The 21,444-nt window shown below is 41.5% G+C and overlaps 2 protein-coding genes across 5 annotated transcripts; one reads left to right on the plus strand and one right to left on the minus strand.

Annotated features, from left to right (window-relative positions):
- Positions 1–192: 192 nt before the first annotated feature.
- On the plus strand, positions 193–15,486 carry MEIOSIN (meiosis initiator). Of its 4 annotated transcripts, none has more exons than XM_034438171.3 (14): positions 193–321; positions 2,256–2,335; positions 2,748–2,838; positions 3,005–3,104; positions 3,212–3,340; positions 3,948–4,202; positions 5,165–5,285; positions 5,790–5,893; positions 6,505–6,651; positions 7,159–7,235; positions 10,119–10,235; positions 12,259–12,545; positions 13,735–13,824; positions 14,008–15,486. In XM_034438171.3, exons 2-14 carry the CDS (start codon positions 2,256–2,258, stop codon positions 14,177–14,179), a joined length of 1,770 nt encoding a protein of 589 aa, XP_034294062.2. In that variant the 5' UTR covers positions 193–321; the 3' UTR covers positions 14,180–15,486. The 4 variants fall into 4 exon arrangements, with proteins under 4 accessions (XP_034294062.2, XP_034294060.2, XP_087732636.1 ...); XM_034438169.2 differs by having other exon boundaries at positions 203–321; positions 3,209–3,340; XM_087876510.1 differs by lacking the exon at positions 13,735–13,824 and having other exon boundaries at positions 203–321; positions 3,209–3,340.
- Positions 13,281–21,193, minus strand: LOC117677748 (homeobox protein six1b-like). Its single transcript, XM_087876512.1, has 3 exons — positions 20,093–21,193; positions 17,909–18,072; positions 13,281–17,066 (listed from the first exon to the last, which is right to left on the minus strand). The coding sequence occupies exons 1-3, from the start codon at positions 20,474–20,476 to the stop codon at positions 16,817–16,819; spliced, it is 798 nt and encodes a 265-aa protein (XP_087732638.1). The 5' UTR covers positions 20,477–21,193; the 3' UTR covers positions 13,281–16,816.
- Positions 21,194–21,444: the final 251 nt, after the last annotated feature.

Consider the following 21,444-nt stretch of genomic DNA (forward strand, 5'->3'; position numbering starts at 1 on the left):
GACGCCAGCCGATTGGCCAGCCTCTCTTTCCCTTAAATTCCCATTCCCCTCCCCCCTCGCCTCCGAACCAATCGGTTCCCTCTGCCTGTCCTGTGAGAGGGGATTGCCCCTCCCGCCGCTCTGGCCTTTCATGGGCAGGCTCCGCCCTCCGTCCCCCCCCGGGTTCCTCTTCTACCCCGCCCACTCCTGCGCGAGGGCGCGCGCCCCTGAATTGCGCGGGCCCCGGTCTGACACGAGCGCGCGCCGCTGTGACTGCTGCTTCCCACTCGCCCTTCCCTCCCGCCCCCCTCGGTGCTCGTGTCCGCCATAAAGGCAGCGAAGGTATCCTGAGGGGATCAGCTGCTCGCCTCCCTTCCCTTCCATGAAGGGTCTCTCCTCCCCCCCCCATTGCTAGTTTATTAAGATCTGAGGAATTGGGGAGGGGGGTTCCCTTCCCCTATTCCTCTCCTTTCCTCTCCCCCCCCTCATATACATAAACTGTTATCCTCTCTTTGGCCAAAAACCCTTCTGGATTCTTTTTTTTTTTTTTTGGTAACTCAGGCTAAGCCTGCCTGGATGGTTTGCAGCCCTGGAGGGCCAAACTAGGTTTTTTGGAATAAGCTAGGATGGTCTGGGGGTGCATGGCACCGCTCATTGTAGTTTATATGTCACAAGGGCAGGTTGGGGTTCAGTTTTGAGTTGGTCCAAAGAGATGAGGGCAGGCGTGAAGTGGGGTGCAAAGGAGATCCCTTGGCTGGATCCCTTGGCTGGATCTGTTCTTCAGACACACCAGGGATGCCCCCATAGAGAGAAATTAACTATATTCCACCTCATGAGCATCCTTCATCATCATCATCATCATCATCATCATCATTATTCTCTTTTTCCTTCTCCCCCTCCTGTTCCTTCCCCTTCCCTTTCTTTTTAATTTCCTTTCCTTCAATTCTTTCTCCTTTTCGTTCTTTTTTTCCTTCCTTTCCTTTTTTCCCCTTTCCTGCATCTGATCCTGGCAAACCATTTGCCACCCTCGCCATCTTTTGGCCTCCCCGAGGGGAAGTCTTCCAGCAAAATCTGATTAAAATGGCTCATTTTCAAAATCTGGACTGTTCACATCTTCCTTTCTTTTCTCTTTTGGGAAAGAAAGTTCTACTTCTATACCCACTCCCTTCCCAAATAATCCTTATCCCTCAGGACTCCCAGAAAGGACCTGGGTCCATTCTATCACAAAAAAGGATTTTTATGGGGAGCCACAATTGGATGTTATTTCCTTTCTGGGCTTCCATTTGTAGCGTTCAAGAAAGTTAACCAAAATTTAATTTTTGGATGGGCTCATGACTGCCATTTGATTATTATAGAGTACCTCCCCAAACAGATCTATTCCCTGCGCCCTCTTACGCTCTCTCGTAATACATAATGCCATGTAAATCCTCACTTTTCTGTTGTTTCTGGAGAATCTCTTTCAAGAAGCTTCACTGCCATTTTGAATTCCTGAATTCTCTTTTCTTTTACCATGCCTGTGTTTTCCCCACCGTTGATTGATTGATTTTCATTATTTATTTAAAACATTTATATAGCTGGTTTTCTTCTCCACTGTTCTTCCCAGTCAGCTCAGGATTCCTAGTTACCTGTCTTACCAAGATGGCATTTAATAATTTTTATTCCTCCCATAAGAAATGGCAATATCTGTTTCCAACAGAACAATTGCGATACGTATTTTAATCTTTCTTAAGTGTTGCTCTCTCTGGTGCTTTGACCAAATCCTGTTTTTGGAAAAAATCTGTACCACTTGTGATCTCCTCTTTGGAGTGCAGCTTGGTGTCTGGAATGAGTTTGACAGCTGATGTTGTAGTCTTGAGTTGAGGCCCTTGCTACAAGTAGGCATTAGGCGTATGAGTTCTGTAGGCCTTTCCATTTAACCCATGCAAGAAAATAGAGCATTCTTTTCTATTTAATTCCAAAATGGAGTATACCACTCAGGGGACATTTCCTGTGTTTTAGGGTTCTCTTCTCTCCCTGAGGAACTCTTGCCTCCTAATTCCTTTACTCCATTGTATATGCAGTTTGCCCTTTCTATAGCTGTGTTTTTCAATCTTAGCAAGTATGCTGGCTGGGGAATTCTGGGAGTTGAAGTCCGCACATCTTAATGTTGCCAGGGTTGAAAAACATTGTCTTAAAAGGTTTCCTCTCACACTCTTTTTCACTCTCCCCAACACATTTCTTTTGTTGTGATTTATGATCCAGGACTCGACATTTTCTCTTCACTTCTCTCATTACAGATGTGGGACCAAATAGGGCGAGTTTGCTCTGAGGAAATGCAAGCAAACAGCAACAATTTCAAACAAAATTGTGATGACAGGTAAGAAAAGAAAGTGAACAACCTGAAATCCAACATCTTAAATGATGATGATATGGCGATGATAATAACCACTACTATCGGGTTAAGCAAAGGTTGTTTTAATACCGGTACAGCTCTAATTTATATGTGATATAGTACATATATGCATTTATCTGAGACTGTCACATTGAACAGAATGAGATGGACGGTACTAATATTTATTTCAGTGATATTAATGTATTAAATATTAATATTTGACAATTTGATAACATATAAATGATGGTTGTAGGTTATTTAGGATTCTAAATTCTGTATTTGGACAATGAGAGTATCATCTATTACTTCTGGAGAATAAAAATAGCAAGTATATAGAGAGGGAGTCTATGTATGTATTTGTAAGAAATATCTAACCTTCCTTCTCTCTTTTTAACAGAAGAAAACGCAATAACTACACCAACACACTTAAAGAATTGGCTCAGATGTTACCCATACCACTACGGACCAGTTGTAAGAGGTTGACAAAGGTATTATAATAATAGAATTTATCATAAAAGTTCAAGGAATGTTCTATAATTTTGGATCTACACAGAAATCATGTGTGTGCTGATTCCAAACCGAACTAAATACAAATGACAGATGTTTCTTGTCATGTTTCTGCTCTTTAATTTTGACTTTTTAATATTCAACCAGAAAGAGATCCTGCTCCGAGTCCTTCGCTACATTGAACATCTGCAGACAAGCATCAATAGAGCCAGGTCACTGCTCCAAGGTCGTGGTGAGGAACAAAAAGGTAGGGAAATGCCAAAATAGAGGCAGAGAACACCCATGGTCAGACAGTACAGAGGATATACCTGAGCAAAGGTATATGGTCCGTATTTTTTTCTTTTGTCAAAGCAGTTGGACCTCAGCAAGTGGTGATACCTGCCCCAAAGAGAGAGCGCAGAGAAGTCACACCACGGGCAAAAAATCCCAAGCCCCTGGGCGTCTACAAGAAACCCAGAAAGAGGAGACGGACCCGCAAATCAGGTCTGGGAAGTATTCCACAAGCTTGGGGTTTCCACTCTTGATGCTTCAGTGTGTTGCGGTTTGTAGTTTTTTCTTCCTTCCTCTGCATGATCAGCCATTGCAGCACTGTCTGTAACAGCCCATGCCTCACATCCATTCATGGCTTCAGTAGTTTTAGGCATTTCCTTGACCTTTATTTCAGGGGTCTCTTACCTTGACAACTTTAAGACTTGTTGACTTCAACTCCCAGAATCCTTCAGCCAGCCATATCTTAAAGTTGCTAAGGTTGGAGACCCCTGCTCTACTTGGATCTTGGGATGATGCCAGGCAGAGGCAAGCAGTGGATGTCACGCAATATGCTTGCTGCTTTTTGATGGACAGGATGTCGCATAGCTCAGCCAAGAAAGAAACTAGAAAAATGGGGTTTTGTCCTCCTGGGAAGGTTAAAAAGGTAAATAAAAGATGCGGGAACGGATTGAGCTAAGAAAGTTGGTATTGCAGCTGAATAAACTCAAGTGCAGAATTTTCTTACGGGAGAAGCATCTTAAGGTTCCTGCTGTAATGAGGCAGGTACTGTCAAACCTGAGATTTAGTTCTTCAAGCATGCTTGTATCTTTTGGTTTTGTAGATCGGCGTGTTGGTGTGAACAGGAAAGTGTGCAAGTACCTTGCTCTGGAGGCTGGAAAGGACTCTGCCCATGCTGTCTCACACCCAGAGGAAGAGAGTCTGCCTGATGTGGGAGATGTGTCTTCTATACTTTCATCCTTCCAGAAGCAATCAACTTCCTTTCCCAATTTTAAAGTTCCATTACTAGAGCCTAACCAGCCTGCAAACACTAATCTTCTGGATCTCACCAAAATTGGAGTCCCGTTTGATCCCGCAGGTACAATTTCTTCGGTTCCTTTGAAAAAAAAAAAAAAAAACAATTCAGTGGAGAATAAATGGTTCCTTTGTGACAGACAATGTAATTTGAAATATGGGAGAGGTTAATGAGGGCTTGTTTCCATCAAAGGGAAAAAAAAGATTTATTAGATTGTGATGGTGTTTGAACATAAGGAATTCTGTTTTATGAGACCAACAATTTGCTTAGTCCGGCATTCTGTTTCCCACAATAGCCAATCAGCAGCCATTGGATGTTTTCAATCCTGATGTTCAGCCCAGGCTCTGGCACTCAGTACTTTACACTGCCATGTCTCTCTAAACAAGTTGCTTCACTCTAATTGCTAACAGGCAAGGAGTATATCTTTTCCATATGTGTGTATAAGCCACTATTGTCTATGTGGCACGGCAGTGAATTCCAAATAATTATGAACTGGGTAGGGAAAAAAAATTCTGCTAGTTTCCAATAAGTCATTTTAATAAGGAAGCTCCCTTACCCGCTGAAGTATTTTTAGACAGAACTTGACATTAAGATGCAAATATTTTTGGTTACTTGAAATAGATTTTCTCATTAAACTCGTGGCATTCAGTAGTTTAGCAACACTATGTTAAAAACATTCCACCCTGAATATGTTATATTTTTTTATTTTCCAGAGTTGTTGTTTCATCTAGTATTAAATATTAATCCATGCACTGCATACATGAGCATGTCTTCCTTCCTTCCTTCCTTCCTTCCTTCCTTCCTTCCTTCCTTCCTTCCTTCCTTCCTTCCTTCCTTCCTTCCTTCCTTCCTGATTCAGGTCTAGTTTTTATCAGTTTTCAGAAAGATGTTCTTAACATGGAGAAAATGTTATTCTATTCTGATTTTGTTTACAATAAAACTTATTTTTATAGCCCACGGAATATAAATTGGATTCTAAAGAGTTTAACTTTTTGTCTTTCTATCCTTGTAACTGTTATTGACAGGCTGGAATTTTGATGGTGACCAGGAATATAAGGATGAGAATACATTTTCTATGTATACAGCACAAATGGCTTACAATAAACTGCATCAATATAGTGGGGGCCCTGGACACACATTGGTGAGGTAGGAATTGAGTGTTGTATTTTCATATTTTGTAAAACTGAATTCCTAAATGGCTGTGGGTTTATATTAGACCATTTTTAAAAAATGTTTGTGTCTTTTTAAAACAGACAAGGACTTTTTGAAGTCAAGAAGCGTGCCATCTCCATTCTAAAGCAGATGAAACACGGGTCTTTGAGACCTCAGTTGCTCACTTATATTTGGCTGTGTCTTGCTGTGTTAATCATATCTAATAACAAGTGTTGTCAGATGTGATTAATACAAGCTAGACCTCTTTACTTGCCTGCATTCAAAAGAGAGGAAGTTTACTTTGTAATATGGTAGATGGTTTGATAGGAATTAAAGATTGGGGAGAAAAAAAATTGTGAGTTAAGTGAGAAGGCTTTGAGGATGGAGCCTCTGTGAACTAAAAGCAGCCATTAAAAGATTAATGATATCTTGTCCCCCATAGTCCTTCCTTTTCTTGTCTCTCTTCATTGTCTTGATAACCATCTCAATCATTTTCAGACAAGAGCTCGTGCACTACCACTCCTCTTGTGAAGAAGAGGAGGAAGAAGGACCCAAAGCTAATCCTTGGCTCTCCATCCAGTCCCCTTTGAAGTTCTCCAACAGTAAGTGGTTGCCCAAAAATATGCAGGCAAGCTCAAAAAAAGGCATTGCTGTAGAGACATCAAGGCAACCAGTTTAGTAAGAGGGAAACTCTATGAAATTTAGTATGTTTTATTGGTTAAGAGGCTTGCTAAATACTACTGAGAGGTACAGGTGCTGTTAATAGGGTTGCTCCTTATTACTTTCAACTGCTTCTAAAAATGAGTACAGGTAGTCCTTGCCTTACGACCACAATTGGGAACAAAATTTCCATTGCTAAATAAAGTGGTTGTTAAGTGAGTCTCCCCTGATCTATGACTTTTTGCTATTCATGCAGTCATTAAGCGAATCTGACTCCCCCCTCCCCCCTGTTGACTTTGCTTGTCAGAAGCTAACTAGAAAAGTCGCAGATGACAGTCACGTGACCCTGGTATTATGCAACCATTGTAAATACATGCCAGTTGCCAAGTGTCCAACTTTGACAGCGGGGATGCTGTAGTGGTTTTAGAGGACTGGTCCAGAGTCACTTTTTGCAGTGCCATTGTAACTTTGAATGGTTGCTAAACCAATGATTGTAGATGGAGGACTACCTGTAGGTTGAAATAAATAATATCCTATAAATTTGATATTGCAGTGGGAAGCATGCAGCTGTGTTCCCCTGGGATTGGAACCCGAAGCCACAGCTGTACTGATTTGGGGTTGAGCCCTTCGCTTTTCTCCTCTCCTGCTCGGCTACTCCCCCCACACGTTCTCCAAGGTGTTCAGGAGGAGCTTTCTCCAGGTAAATTGACAGCAAGGAGGGAGGGAATCCTTACCCTGGGTGAGATCAGTTTGATAGGCAATTTTTTTTTTTTTCCAAAAGCTTATCCTGTTTCTGACCAAAAAGGATGGGGTTGTACCCATATGCCCATTTCCTCCCGAGTTGATTTCTTCTCCTCTTTAAATATGAGCAGAACAAGGGGATTTAGAAAGATTTCTGGGGAAGTGGAATATTTTTAAACTGTCAAGATTATTGGCCTGTTACGGACAGCAATTCCTGTGGGAACTAAACACTAGGCACCTGAAGTCTTTATGAATCACTGGAAGCAGATATCTGCAATGTTGCAGTGTGATTGTTTTAAGGAGGGATGTGTTACCCTCCAGTAAATGTGACATATGGACAAGATGAAAAGAGGGAAATGGAGAGCAAATGACAAAAGTTGCTTCTCTGGAACCTTTTCTTGAAATGTGATGAGGGAAGCAGATGGCCTTTAAAACATTTTTCAAAGAATCTTTTGCTTCTTTGCAGTATTATTTGAAGATGTGTATTTGTCTCCTCAGTCCAGCAATTTTTCGCATACCCCTGCTGGAACACTTTTGAGAAAGGTAAGGACTTTGCTACGCAGTTTCATATATGACATTCATCTTCTATTCATCTATTTCGGCTTGCAGAGTCTGAATTCCAGCTTTTTCCCACCTGGTGTTTTCCAGGGGCATGGAACTACAGGTTCCATCATGCAACATGATGTGTACTTCCTGGTGTCAGAGTTTCTTGCAAAAATCAAATCCAGAAGCACACACAAATAAACTGATGCAGCAGGATTCATTAACTTCTTTATATTAACAATACATGAAGTAAATTTGCAATACCAACAGCAGATTCACCGTTTCATTTCAGCAGAGCAGACAGACACTGATTTCAGTTTCTCTTTTCTCTGCACAGGCTCAGAAGCTGCAGACTAAGACACGCCCTGGCTCCAGTCTGTCTCAGCTCCCAATTGGCTGACTTAGTTACCATGTCTTCCCAGCCATGAATATTCTGGCACGCCTCCCTTCATGACTGGAATAGACATAAAATTGAATAACTTAATATTCTTCAAATACCTGTATTTGAAGACTCAAATTCACAGTTCCCTTCAAATACCTGAGAACCCTTTTACTGTGATACATCCTTTTGGTATATGTGTTATTACTCTATTTGCTAGATTTATATCTTCCCTTTCACGGAAGAGGTCAAGGCAGTGAATAGGTAATCCTCTACTTAGAAACACGCATTTGGTGACTGTTCAAAGTTACACTACCACTGAAAAAAGTGACTTAGGACCTTTTTTCACACTTACGACCATTGCAGCATCCACATAGTTATATGATCAAATTTTGGATGTTTGGTAGGGAAAGCTGCATTTGCTTAACAACCGCGCAATTCACTTAACAACTGTGGTGGTTTGAAGAAGCAACTGTTACTTTATCCCATGCATAATCCCCACACTTCTGACTTATGAACGGTCAATTGTATAATATAGGTAGTCTTCAACTTACAACAATTCATTCAATGACCAAAGTAACAAAGGCACTGAAAAGAGTAACTGATGAGCGTTTTTCACACTTATGACCATTTCAGGATCCCTGTGGTCAAGTGATAAAAATTCAGACAACTGACTCATATTTATGACGGTTTCGGTGTCCCTGGGTCATGTGAGCCCTTTTGTGACTTCTGACCAGCAAAATCAATGGGGAAGCCAGATTCACTTAACAACCGTGTTACCTACCTTAACAACTGCAGTAATTCACTTAACAACTGTGGCAAGAAAGATCGTAAACTAAAGCAAAACTCACTTAACCAATGACTCACTTAGCAATAGAAATTTTGGGCTCAATTGTGATTGTAAGTCGAGGACTATCTACATAGTGTTCTTGCCTCCTGTTTTTCCCCACCACAATCACTGTGAAGTAGATTGAGTTGAGAGTGTGTGACTGACCCAAAGTCACGTAGTGAACTTCTGTAGGAATCTGTCCATGAAGACTCTCAGTCATTCAGGCAGTCGTTAAGTGAGGCTTCCCTGGTGTTCCTGTGCAGTGATCTTAATCTTCCTAAGATTATGATGCAAGAGCAGCATAAAATCTTCGTGAGGATTGATATAAGAGCTGTATCCACCTAGGAGAAAGAAAAGATTCAGGACTCTTTCATCTAACAGGCCTACTCAGATTAGGTGAGACATGAAGCCATCCTGGAGGACCTATTTGGGGTCCCCCTAACCAACTTGCTCAGACTCCAGAAACTACTTGAATAAGCAGTGAAACATTTGGAGCCAACAAGAAAAATCCAGTGGCCATGACTCAACTTCCAGTGAATTTCTGCAGCTGGGACTGGGCTTCCACTCAGGATTCCTGGCTTCTAGTCTGACACCTTAATGCTCCCCGTCCTGGGTCTCTGTATTGTTGTTCCAGATATAGCCACTGCCTTGAAAAAGGCAGCCTGGTCTGTTGTGTGTCCTTTTTACTTCTCTCCATCTGAGGTGGTTCTCACACACTTGCCCTTTGTAATTGATTGTAATATCAAAGGTTGACTGGGGAATGTTAATGAATAACTCTGCAACACAGTTTCCTATTGTTACCTCACACGGGATATTTTTCAGTGGGGACTGATTAACATACATGGCTTGAGACTAATTGCATATACTGTGTAATTGTCCAGCGAAATATTTTTATGTACTTATACAGTATATGCACTTACCTGAAAAGCAGACTGAGAAGCTAAGAATGGTTTAATGGTGGAGCAGAAGTTTTGCATTCAGAAGACCATCAGTGTCCTTGTATCCTTGAGCTACAATGTAGGGTAGCTAATAATTCTCTGAAGACCTTGGAGAGCTTGGTCAGTTGCAGTCAATGGCATTGGATTATATCTGGAATATGCAGGTTTCTTTTAGGGTAAGGGCCATACTTTGCATCCGAATTGTGTGCCAGAGACACACATTCAACAGGGTAAAGAAATGAGAAGACATGGGAGTAAATTATTTTAGAACAGGAAAGAAAAATTAAACAGTTACTATGGCATTTCTGTAACAATTTTAAAAGTGTCCTGGGAGCCATGTGCTTTTCTTAAAATCTACAATGTGTAATATCTTAGTCAACATGTAGTTCCTTCAATGGTCAAACTCCTTGGCTCTTGCAGTGCCCAATGGCATGCTTATTTATTTTTATTTGAATAGCCTTTCTAAGTTTCAGTAAGCAATTCTTTGAGATTAAGACACTGTCCCAGTTGTTAACAACTCTGCAAATCATGCACAGCTAAACTGATTTCAGTTTAAATGATAAGGAAACAAGATTGAATGGTATTTTAGACAGGGTTTTGTGTTGGTGACTGTTATATACATGCATGTAAAATCTTACATTTGAAGCCTAATATAATTTTCTGTTCTTTCCTTTCCCTGTCTTCATTAATTCAATTTACAATGCCATCCCTCTGATTTCTTCCTTCCTCTCTTGCAGTCAGCATTCACGCTGGATCACTGTTACCTTTCCTACAGTGAAGCAGGTAAAACCGAGTCCAGCCCCATGTCAAGAGTGAATGAAATATTATCCTCGTGGAGCGAACAAATCCAAGAGGTGGGGAATGGATTGTGAGGAACGGAACTGGTAATTTGTGAGCCAGAGAAATCAGGTCATGGAATCTTCTAATGTCCTTATAAAGGCCTATATTTAACTATATATTTTTCTGTCCAAGAAGTAGTCATTGTCACCTATATTGCTACGGCTTTAAAACAAAACTAAAGAAATTCATTGAGAAGCTATTAATACTGCAGCTGTAAATCAGTTGTACATTGGTTAAAGGATCAGAGGCAGCACCCTGAGTTTGAACACCAGTGGTTAGAAACAATAGAAGTTGTCATTGTTCAGTCTTTTGATCACTTTTGATTCTTTATGATCCGATGGACATAATGTTTATGTCATTTTCTGTCTTACTGGAGACTTGTAGAATTCAGATAGACTCAACTTCCATTTATTTTAGCAAGAGTTTCACAAATCCTACTGACTTTTAATAAAACCTTCACATAAATACACACAGAAGAGAAAGTTAAAATACCACAGAGTAATGAAATTCTTAATTTGAATCAAATACGTGGTTCCAAAAGTGTTGTAAGTTGGAAGGTTTTACATGCTTTTTAATGTTTATAGGCAGTTATGACACACATACCCAACTGTACAAGAATTTAAAAAATGAGTTGTAAAAAGAACCCTGCTGGATGATCAGACCATAGGCCTATCCGTTCTATGGGGGTTTGGATAATGTTTTGTAATAATCTTACACTGTTTTCTTTATTGACTGACTACAATGAGTATCACTCATTTATATTAGTGTAAAATTTAAGCTATGTTGATCATTTTAGTACATGTGTGTACTTGTTCATACTTCAAGGACGTTTTGTGACAGGAAGATGTTGATACTGTGATACTCAATAGAAATTGACATCCAAGATCATTACAATCCCGGATACTAGATCAGTGTATGTTTTACTCCTGTATATTTTTACAGTATAATATTTCTCCATTAATTAAACTATTTCAAGTACATCTTACAGGTAGTCCTCAACTAACGACCACAATTGAGCCCAAAATTTATGTTGTTAAGCAGGTTTTGCCCCATTGTACAAGTTTTCTGGCCACAGTTGTTAAGTGAGTCACTGCAGTTGTTAAGTTAGTAACATGGTTGTTAAGTGAATCTGGTTTCCCCATTGACTTTGTCTGTCAGAAGGATGCCAAAGTTGACCCCATGACCCTCAACCGCCATAAATGGGAGTCAGTTGTCAAGCATCCAAATGTAAATCAGGTGACCATGGGGATGCTGCAACGGTCATAAGTGTGAAGAGTGGTCATAAGTCACTTTTTAAAGTGCTGTTGTAACTTCAAATGATCAGTAAACGAACTGTTGTTAAGTTGAGGACTCCCTGTATTATATCCTAATTTAATTAGGGATTAAGCGATTAGTCAGGGAATTGCGCAGGAAGTGTCCAAATGAAGTCAGAGATACTGACACAAATTTGTAGTTTTGTATATATATATGCGTGTATGCGTGTGTGTGTGTATATATATGTATGTATGTATGTATATATACAAATTATATGTATATATACATATATACACACATACAAATATATATATGTGTGTGTGTCTGTGTATCTTTATATGTGTGTGTGTATAATATATATATATATATATATATATATATATTTATTTATTTATTTGTATATATATGTGTGTGTGTACACACACACACACACACACACGTATATTTAGGCATATATATATGTCAGGCACATCGTGAGGTAAATCTAAAGAGCAATACAGAGCAAACCCAGAAGAAAAAAGGCGGGAAAAAAGGGACCCTCCCCCTTTACATCCAGCCACCAATCCCAGCATTGATCGCCTCACATGAGCCCGCCCTCTCCAGTCAATCAGCTGCATGTCCTGGCCCATCCTTATGCTTTCCAAACATTGCAGCCCCTGGATGAAATATCCTAAGATGGCCGAAATCATCTTCCTGCTAGACCAAGCTCTGTTTTATTCCCCGGGCAATTCCTGGACCTCAGCTGCCATTTCCCCGGCCTCTTTCTGTGCCTTCCTCTTTCAGGGAGCCCCCCTGGTGAGACCCGAAGGCCCCGGCTCCTCCAGCGAGGAGAACAGCGACTGCACCTGGACCCCCTGCCCCAGGGCCAAGGCCGCGCCAGGAGCCCCCCAGAGGAAGAAGAACAAGAAGAAGCAGAAGCAGAAGAAGAAGACGATGGCCGGCAGGAGAGCCAGGCGCCCACCGGCAGGCGCCGAAAAACGCAGCAACGCCTCGTCCCCCTTGCAGCTGAAGAAGAAGTGCGTGAACGGCTTCATCATGTTTTGTCGCCTGAACCGCAAGCACTTCATCCGGTGAGGGCTGGGAGACGAAACCCCAGTGGACCCAGGCATTTGCTACGATTAGCAGGCCGGCAGCGGTTTAGTTTTTCTCAAAATACAGCTAGTCCTCGACTTACAACTGCAGCGGAGCCCGACATTTCTGTGGCTCTGTGAGACGTGTGTTAAGTGAAGCTTTGCCCCCTTTTACAGCCTTTCTTGCCACGTTTGTTAACTGCATCCTTGATGTTGTTAAGTTAGTCATATGTGGTTAAATGAATCCTGTTTCCCCAGGGACTTGGTTTATCAGAAGGTTGCAAAAGGGGATCACGTGACCTGGGACAATGCAAGCGTCATAAATATGAGTATCAGTTGCCAAGCATCCAAAGGTATATCAGGTGACCATGGGGATGCATCTAAATCACGTGATCACAGGGATGCTGCAATGTTCATAAGTCTGAAAAGTGGTTATAAGTTGCTTTTTTCAGTGCTGTTGTAATCACTAAATGAACCGTTGTAAGTCAAGGGCTACCTGTATATCATCACTTCTAGAGTAGGCCTGTAATGTCAATTATTTTTCCTTTCTTTCTGTTCTTATAGAGGAAGTTGGGGCTAACTTATTTACAGCCCCAGTGAGCTCTTTGGTATACTGAGATTTAACTAGAGACTTTTAAATTCAAGGCCAATAGCGATTTGAAGCCTTGTAATTACTATACTGCCATCAGAAAGCATTTAGGGAACATTTACAAAAATGGACAAATAAATAAGGGAGCAAATCCTCAAAAGACCAATTATTTTAGCAATAAAGCAACAACATATAATAAATATGTCAAAAAATACAAAACATTCACACAATACACTTACCAAGATCAGTTAGGACCAAGAAACTGTATTTGCAGAACATTTGGCCTGGGTTAGCAATAACATTTAGACTTACATACTGCTTCGCAGTGCTTTACAGCCCTCTCTAAGCAGTTTACAGAGTCACCACATTGCCCCCAACAATCTGGGTCCTCATTTTACCAACCTCGGAAGGATGGAAGACCAAGTCAAACCTTGAGCTGGTCAGGATCGAATTCCTGGCAGTCAAATTCCTGGCTTGTGCAATGCTTATTACAGAAACATTGTTTTCTTGAAACCTTTGAGGGATTTAGGGACATTGACAATATCTTGGCTGCCTGCTTCTCATAAGTTTGATCAAACAAATGTTTTAATCTCTACATAGCACTTGCCCAGGCATGGCTTCCACTGCAGCTACAAGGGAGCTGGCCCAGCTGTGGCGTATGATGACAAAGCAGGAACGGAAGCCATATTGGTATGTTTGCTTTGGGCAACAGTGGATAATGGGATCAGGTAATCCTTTGGAGAATCAGTCAGCCATGTTGTAGAACAAGAGTGTTCAACTTCAACTCCCACAATTCCCCAGCCAGCTAGACAGATAATTCAAACAGAAACCTTTGTTAGGCTCTAAACTTCCTTTTTATGCTCTTTCTCACAGCATGAAAGCTCGCCGATTCAGCCGCCTCAACAACCGAATTGTGAGAGACGACTTCTCCAGTGGCGATGAGGAACCAGAACCACCCAAACCTTTCCACTTGCTGCTTGCTGAGAAATCCATTCCTGGCACCCAGGCAGTGGGCAACGTCTCTTTGTTAGGCTGTATTCCATGATTCTTCCCCACTGTGATGGTAATGTATATCTGTTCAGTGGGCTCTGGAACCCTCTCTTTGCTGATGATGTTGGAACTTCCCTACCATGGTTCTGCAATAGCGTGTGTGTCTACTTCATTTTCAGCAAAATATCAAGCAATAGAAGCTTTACTTGGTCTTGTTGAAAGGGGAATGTAGGGGGAGTGTAGAGAAGCAACAAGGAAGGAGGCCATTTACCCTGTTTTTCCCCAAAACATCAGCTTTCCCCATCTATTTTCCTTGCTTAGCCTTGTATCATATCCCACCGCCAGTATTTCATCTGTCATTATGCATTTTGGTTTCCTGAGCAGAACGAAGACGTTGATAGATGGGATGGTTTTTTCCCCAGATTTCCAGATGTTCCAGTCACTACAGTCCTAAATATATGCTATTCTATTCTACCTATGTCCAAAACTGATTTCTAGTGACCTTGAACAAAGCAGGATCGACTGCAGGGAGGAAACAGCATAAGGAGAACTTCTAGCTCTAGATGACTGGACCATGTTGGTCTATTTGAGAACATGCCAAGTTTGAGATATTTATATTAACTTGTATCCTTGATCTAAAAGCACAAATGCATTTGAAAGGATCTACTTTTAAAAATAATTTTAATGGACTGGAGACAAAAATCTAAGATCTATATTTATTGTCTAAGCTTTTATTTGATCTTCGTCTCCCACAGCTTTGTTCTCAGATCCACCCTATCAGTTTAGTTACCAGCAGTTTAGTTCCATATTTGGCAAGTACAAATGAATTTTTGAGGTCCGTATAGGCTTGCTTGTTCCACACCAAGTTTCAGGCTTTATTATATAGTAAATGGTTTCTAGATGTTTTAAACTTTTAACTGAGGCAAGTCCATTTCAGAGCTTGCTCTGGATGGCATTGAGTTCCCACTGACCCTGTTAGGTTGGCCAGTTCCTCAAAATCCTAAGGAAGGAATAATTCTGCAGGTTTGCTTTTGTTCCAGGAGAGTTAGGAAGTTTTAAAGAGACGAAACTGGTTCTGAGCTAAGGAGGATTAATGCTTCATATTGAGAAGGGAGAATTTTGTCTTTAGGAGGAGCTTAAATCAGACTCTTATATTTCTGGTTGGTTTGGATTTTGTTTCGGTGGAATGCTGAGTCATCCCTTTCCTCTTTTGGACTGTGTCCTCTATACACAGATCAATTTGTGTTTGAAATACTGTTTTAAGCTTCAATGGATTTTTCCATTGTTTTTACCTATTTATATATTTATTGGTAGTTTCCCCCCCACCTCTATTTATAATTAAAATAAAATATGGCAGTAAAATTAACTGATTCGGTGCCTCTGTGTCTCTTCTCTGATCTGAGCGATTATGCAAGTGAAAGATATCAGAGAGTAATCAATATATATTTAGATAACTCTCATGTCATGTCGGCAGCTGAACTCCTAATCATGCCTTAACAGATAGCAGTCCTCAACTTAACAACCATCCGTTTAGCAACGGTTCAAAGTTATAATGACACTGAAAAAAGTTACTTTTGGGCATCCCTCACACTTATGACCATGGCAACACCCCCATGGTCACCTGATCACAATTCAGGCACTTGGCCATCATCGTGTTTTGAAGAAGGTTGCAGCATCCTGGGGTCATGGGATTGCCCTTTGCCACCTTCCAGGCCAGCTTCTGATAAACAGTCAATGGAGGAAATCAGATTCACTTAACAAGTGCAGTGATTCGTTTAACAACTATGGCAAAACAAATTCATAAAACGGAACACAACTCACCTTGCCCTAGATAAACTTTTTTTTTCCAATTTTACATTTATTTAAAAAATAGACAGAAAAACACGATTTGGCTTTGATGGACTACTTGCACGTCATTGGATTCCATTCAAGGAATCAGTCCCCAAAGGCCTAAATACCCATCCTACACCTTTCAAGAGGGATATTCCAGGATTATCCCAATCCTATGAACTCTTGCGGGATCTCTCTGCAAAGAGAATCACAGCAGATCAATACCAGGCTTTTCCCATCTCCTTCATTTCTTGGTTCCATTTGAAATCCCCTCAAATGCGGTTCTCTATCCAATTCATTAAGGTTCTTGGCACTGTGATATGCAAATCACATCTGTTCTCTCTAGGGGATAAGTGTTTGAATGTGCTCAGCTGTCCAGGCCTAAGTCCTAATTAATCTTAATTGGGTGCTTTCTACTTTAAACAGATGTTCCTGCTGCAGACACCCATCCTGACCTTAAACTCGTGATTCTGTGCTGTTAGTTGCTTGTCTGCTCTTTACTTTTGCTTGGTTCTATAGCTGTTTTTGCAGCTAAGTGACTTTCCTGCCGTTGCGTTAGGGTGCAGAGAGTGGCTTTGGCCAGTCAGGAAATGTGCAGATAGAAGAAATTTCAGATCGGATGGCTTCAGCTTTTCTCACAGTTAGAAAAACACGTGACATTTTCCACCCCCGTGGAACGTGGTTCGTTTTTGCTCAATATCAAATGTGATGATGATTCAATATGGTTGTACCACAGTTTCCCTCTTACAAAGAGACACAATGTGATGATCCTTGCAGTTGGAAACGGGACTATTTACATGCAGAGGGGCTAGAACAAAGAAGCAACTTGCTGAGAATGTGGCAGTGTCTTAATGTATTTTTTTCAGGATCCCAAATTTACGAGAGTGGAAGTGAGGGACCCCAGGAGGCCATTGTGGAGGGGTTGGTTCTGCAGGTAATCCACCCGTTGGGCATTGTGAATGGAGGATCCCTCGGGAACTGAAAGCTGCAAGGCCGGGTAGAGGAGTGAGGGGCTGTCAATGGGGGAGCTTTCGTCCTCAGAGCTGGGGATCATGTGTCTGTCTCGGGGCAGGCCATGCCCTTCCTTCAAAACGCCGCCCTCGCCATTCTCCCTGCAGTCAAAAAGAAAGACAATGCCAAAGTCCGTGTGATTCTGAAATTCTATTGCCAAAATGCCAACTAAATCGGTTGGTCTTAAAAGGTAATCTAATCAGTTGTGCGTGTTAATAAATATTTCAACCTTCTCTGATCTGGGATATTTCAGGGGTGCCTGCAGCATATTGTCAGAAAAATCAAGAGGGTGGTCCTAATGGGGAGATTAAACCCCCTCCTGTTTTTACCTGTGATTTATTAGATTTTTATTCGGTCTTTATTACTTTAGAATTAACTCAAGACAGCAAACATACGTAATATTCTTCCTTTCTCCTGTTTTATCTGTGTTTTACATAAAAAGCAGGCAAAGCTTCAGTTGATCTATCATTGCCACCTTCTTGAATTTAGGGACAGATATTTTTAAAATTCATTTATTAGCCATAACATATAGTTAAATCCACGCATCTTAAAATGGCTGGGGTTGAGAAACGCTGCCTTAGTGGCAGAAGTAGTGGAATGGAAGATGGAAAAGGAAGGGAGATCTTTCCCTTTCCTTTTCCAAGCGTTGGGGGAATCTCAGATGAGATTCCCCCAACGCTTCAGTTCTACATCTGCTCATGTCTCAGTCCTCATTTCCTGGCTCACCCTAGCCATCATCTGCATATCTAGCCCCAAGACCACTTTTCTGCCCCAGGTCCCAAAGGATTTTCTGTATGCTGCTGCTTTAAGAAATTTAATTTAAACAATATATATATATATATTGTAAGCCTCCCAGACTTAACCATGTGGCAAGATGGGTAGCTAAATAAATAAATTCAGAATAGTTGGCTTGAATTTCCTGCTGGCAGAGAAGCCCCCTCACCTCTCTTTGGTCTCTGCTGCACGGTCTCTCTGGCGCCGGTTCTTGAACCAGTTGCTGACCTGAGTTGTGGTCAGCCCAGTAGCTTCTGCCAGTTCTCTTTTCTCACGAGGGGATGGGTAGGGGTTGTGGATATACCATTCCCTTAACACACTCCGGGATTTTTCCTGTAGGAGAGTGGAAAGTCATTGAACTTAGCATTGCAGGTAGTCCTCGATTTATGGCAGTTTGTTTAACAACAGTTTAGTGTTACGACAAATTCCCACAAGCAAAGGCAATGGGGGAAACCGGATTCACTTCCCAGCAGTAAAAATGGTTGTAAAATTGGGTCTGGTCACATAGTGACTCGCTTAATGACCACATCGTGTCGCGGCTGAAATTCTTGTCCAAGTTGTGGTCATATTGTGGGCAATATAAATTTTCCAAATAAATAAAATACCTCAAGGCCCCATCAAATCCTCTTAAATCTTTTCTTCCCCTAAAATAGTGGCACTGAACTCTAACCTTCCCAGACAGAGACAGCAGTTTCAGTTTTTTGAGCATTTTTATTGTTAATTTGTAAACATTTTCCAGCTGGGGCAATCAAGTCTATATTTGCTATAAATGTATTTAGTGGTCTTTAGCTTCTTTTTGCAGGAATCTAAAAACAGTAACCTGATTGCAGTTTTCCTATAATTTCAAATTTTGGAATTTTCTAAATTTGTATTTTGAACTGCTGCAAGTAACTTTGTCCGCTTTTGCCGTTAGACCAACTTCAAAAGCAAACAGTATTGTTTTAAGTGTATATATTTCAAGGTCAGGTTAAATGTTACAATGTAACCCATAGGGGGCAACGTCATCATTCTTTGATCTTGGTTGTCTTTCAAAAATGAGCACCCAATTCCATCCCCTTCTTTTATTTTTAATTCAAGGGTGAAATTTTGCAAAGCCTGAAGGTTTGGGCTGTTTCTGTAATTTAATGGCAAAGAAAAAGCTTGCTTGACTGTAATAACGGAGCTAGGGCATATATTATCTCCCTCTGCTGCCAAAGGCTGCATAAAATAAATGTGTTTTGAAACTTTTCCAGAATGTTCTTGGAGATGCATGATTAGGGCCTCCTTCAGATGATTATTTCAGAATGTTTCTGGAGGAATTTAGAGGAAGTGGGAAACGGCATGAAAGACTGAAGCAGGCAAGAGACCCCTTCCCCAACTATTTCCTGATCTAAATTTTGCAGTAAAGAAGATGAATACAAAGGAAAGGGTAACAGGAAAAGAATGGCAGGAAAACTTGTATTGTGTATTTTCAGTTGACTTTTAAAGATGTAGGCAAGACGTTAAAAACTTGAGCAGTGATGTAAAGTGAGACTCCTGAACCTTACACAACCCCTGAAAGTTTGTCATCCAGGGCTCCTTTAAAAGTGGCTATAATTTTTCCTTTTTTCATAACAACAATAACAACAAAAAAGTAAAGGGTAAACCCAAAGAGAGATCCTTATTCTTGTACAGATCTTTAATTATTTAACAAATTAAATTAACCAGAATTAAATCAGGTAAAATTTTAATCTTCACCCAAGAAGCATTTTTGTCTTATCCCCTTTCTAGTTCCTGAAATAGAACCTCAGTTTCCAAAGACCAAGGGCAGCGCTCAGCCTGAAAAAGTTTTATGTCCCAGTGATTAAAAGGACATTTCAAAGGGCAGGTTTCTTTTATCAAGCCAGCGTTATAGCGAGACTAGTAGGAAAAAAGAGTAGGATGGAAAAGTTGAAAAGAAACAAAGAGATGGGGTTCAGCATGAAAGATTTCTTGGCAGGAGAAGAAAGTAGGAGTGTTAGATCCATAAAAGAGGAAACAGAGGCAATGCAAGGGCTTAGAGATTAAAATAAAATACCCTAATGGCAGTTAGGTAAAAGCTATTCCAGTGGAAATAAAGTGACCCTAGAGTTGAATGTGATAGAAATACAGAAGGATAATTAGAAGAACATAATAGATTTAGGCAAGAGCAGACTTGTTATAACCTTACTGGAGTATCAAGTTGTTTATCCCAAATATAAACTTTTCAAAGAACAATTGATGGTTTTTGTGCTTGAAGAATTGAAATGTTTGGGTGTTGGAAACAGAGTTTTCTTTGTTAGGAGTGGGATGGCCACAAGAGTTGAGAAATACCCCTAGACAAAAAAAAAAAAAAAACAATTCCAAGAAGACCTACCTTGAAACAGTAACTGGTTTCCTCCCCGTCCCAGATAGTCCGAGGCAAAGGGAATTTGCGACGCACCCGGTATTTTCCCACGGCTCCCAGTGGCCTTCCACGCAACTTCTCTGCTTCAGTGTAGTGAGCTTTGAGCCAGAGTTGCTGAAGTTTGGGGTGATTGTGGGGAGAAAACTGATAGCCCTCTAAGATCTTGTAGAGCTCTCGGAAATTGCCCCGATGGAAAGCCACCACTGCTTTGGCCTTCAGGACGCTCTCGTTCTTGTGCAGGTGGTCACAAGCTGGCAGGGACCAGAGGAAACGTCCTAAGCGCTCAATGTTGCCCCCTTGTTGTAAGACTTCACACACGCAAGCCACTTGCTCTTGCGTGAAGCCAAAATTCATGGTTAAGTGGGAAATAATGTGCTCTTTCCCAGAAGACCTCAAGTGGAGGCTCCAAAACTTTGTGGCTTTCAAAGGCAATTTACGGCGGCCCACCAAGGCCACCCAACATCTACCCTGTAGAAGACCCTGCTGCCCTTGATGCAAAGATAATCCTCTGTGGTTGGAAGACCAAGTCAGCTTGCCTCGCTAAGACAAGAGAGTCCAAGAGAAGTGGAAGGCCACACTGGTGCCTTCCACCTTCCTCACTTTGGTGGCCATGTCTCTTCTCTCCTCTCCAGGTCTCGGTGCTCCCAGGACTCCTTTCCCTTGTCTTCTGGCTCTAGAGACAGTTGCCCAGGGTAGATGTCTTGGGGGGTATCGGTTACAGGCCCAGCCCACACAGTCTGCAGCTGTGGCCAGCCATTGGCCAACTCCGCAAGAAGAGCGAGAGAGACTTCTACCACGTCACCCTGGGATGGTAAACCTTTCAGTGGAGGAGGTTGTGGGGGGTATGGAAATGTGAGATGCCCCCTACAGAGGGGGGAGCAGGAGACCCACAGAAAAGGAAAGACTTGGCAGATCTGCTCAGAGGTCAGGCTGTTTATCCCAAACCAGAGCTTTTTTGGTTTGCACCTTATTTCATGCTGGCTCCGGCGTGGCTATTGTTGATTATTGTTAAGTGACAAAGAGCTAAACAGGACACAGATGCTTCTGCAGCCACTGCTCAACTACCGTCCCTAAGCTCCAAGCTCCTTATCACATGTACTCGTCTTCAAGGTTATCTTATCCGTTTTTCAAGGGCTTCACGCCTCTCCTGAAAAAGGGAAAACTCAGAAGGACAAGAAGAGCAAAGTTCCTCTTTCCAGAACAAACAGGTGTGGGTGGCTGGCTCCTCTGCCTCTTGCTGAGCAAAACAAGTGGGATTTTTCATGGGGTGGCCTGGATCCCTTTGACAGGGGCTTTGTCTCCCTTTGTTCCTGGCCTCGCCA

The sequence above is a fragment of the Pantherophis guttatus genome, chromosome 10 (assembly GCF_059756535.1).
Source record: "Pantherophis guttatus breed Tessera chromosome 10, ASM5975653v1, whole genome shotgun sequence".
In the NCBI taxonomy this organism is placed as follows: Eukaryota; Metazoa; Chordata; class Lepidosauria; order Squamata; family Colubridae; genus Pantherophis; species Pantherophis guttatus.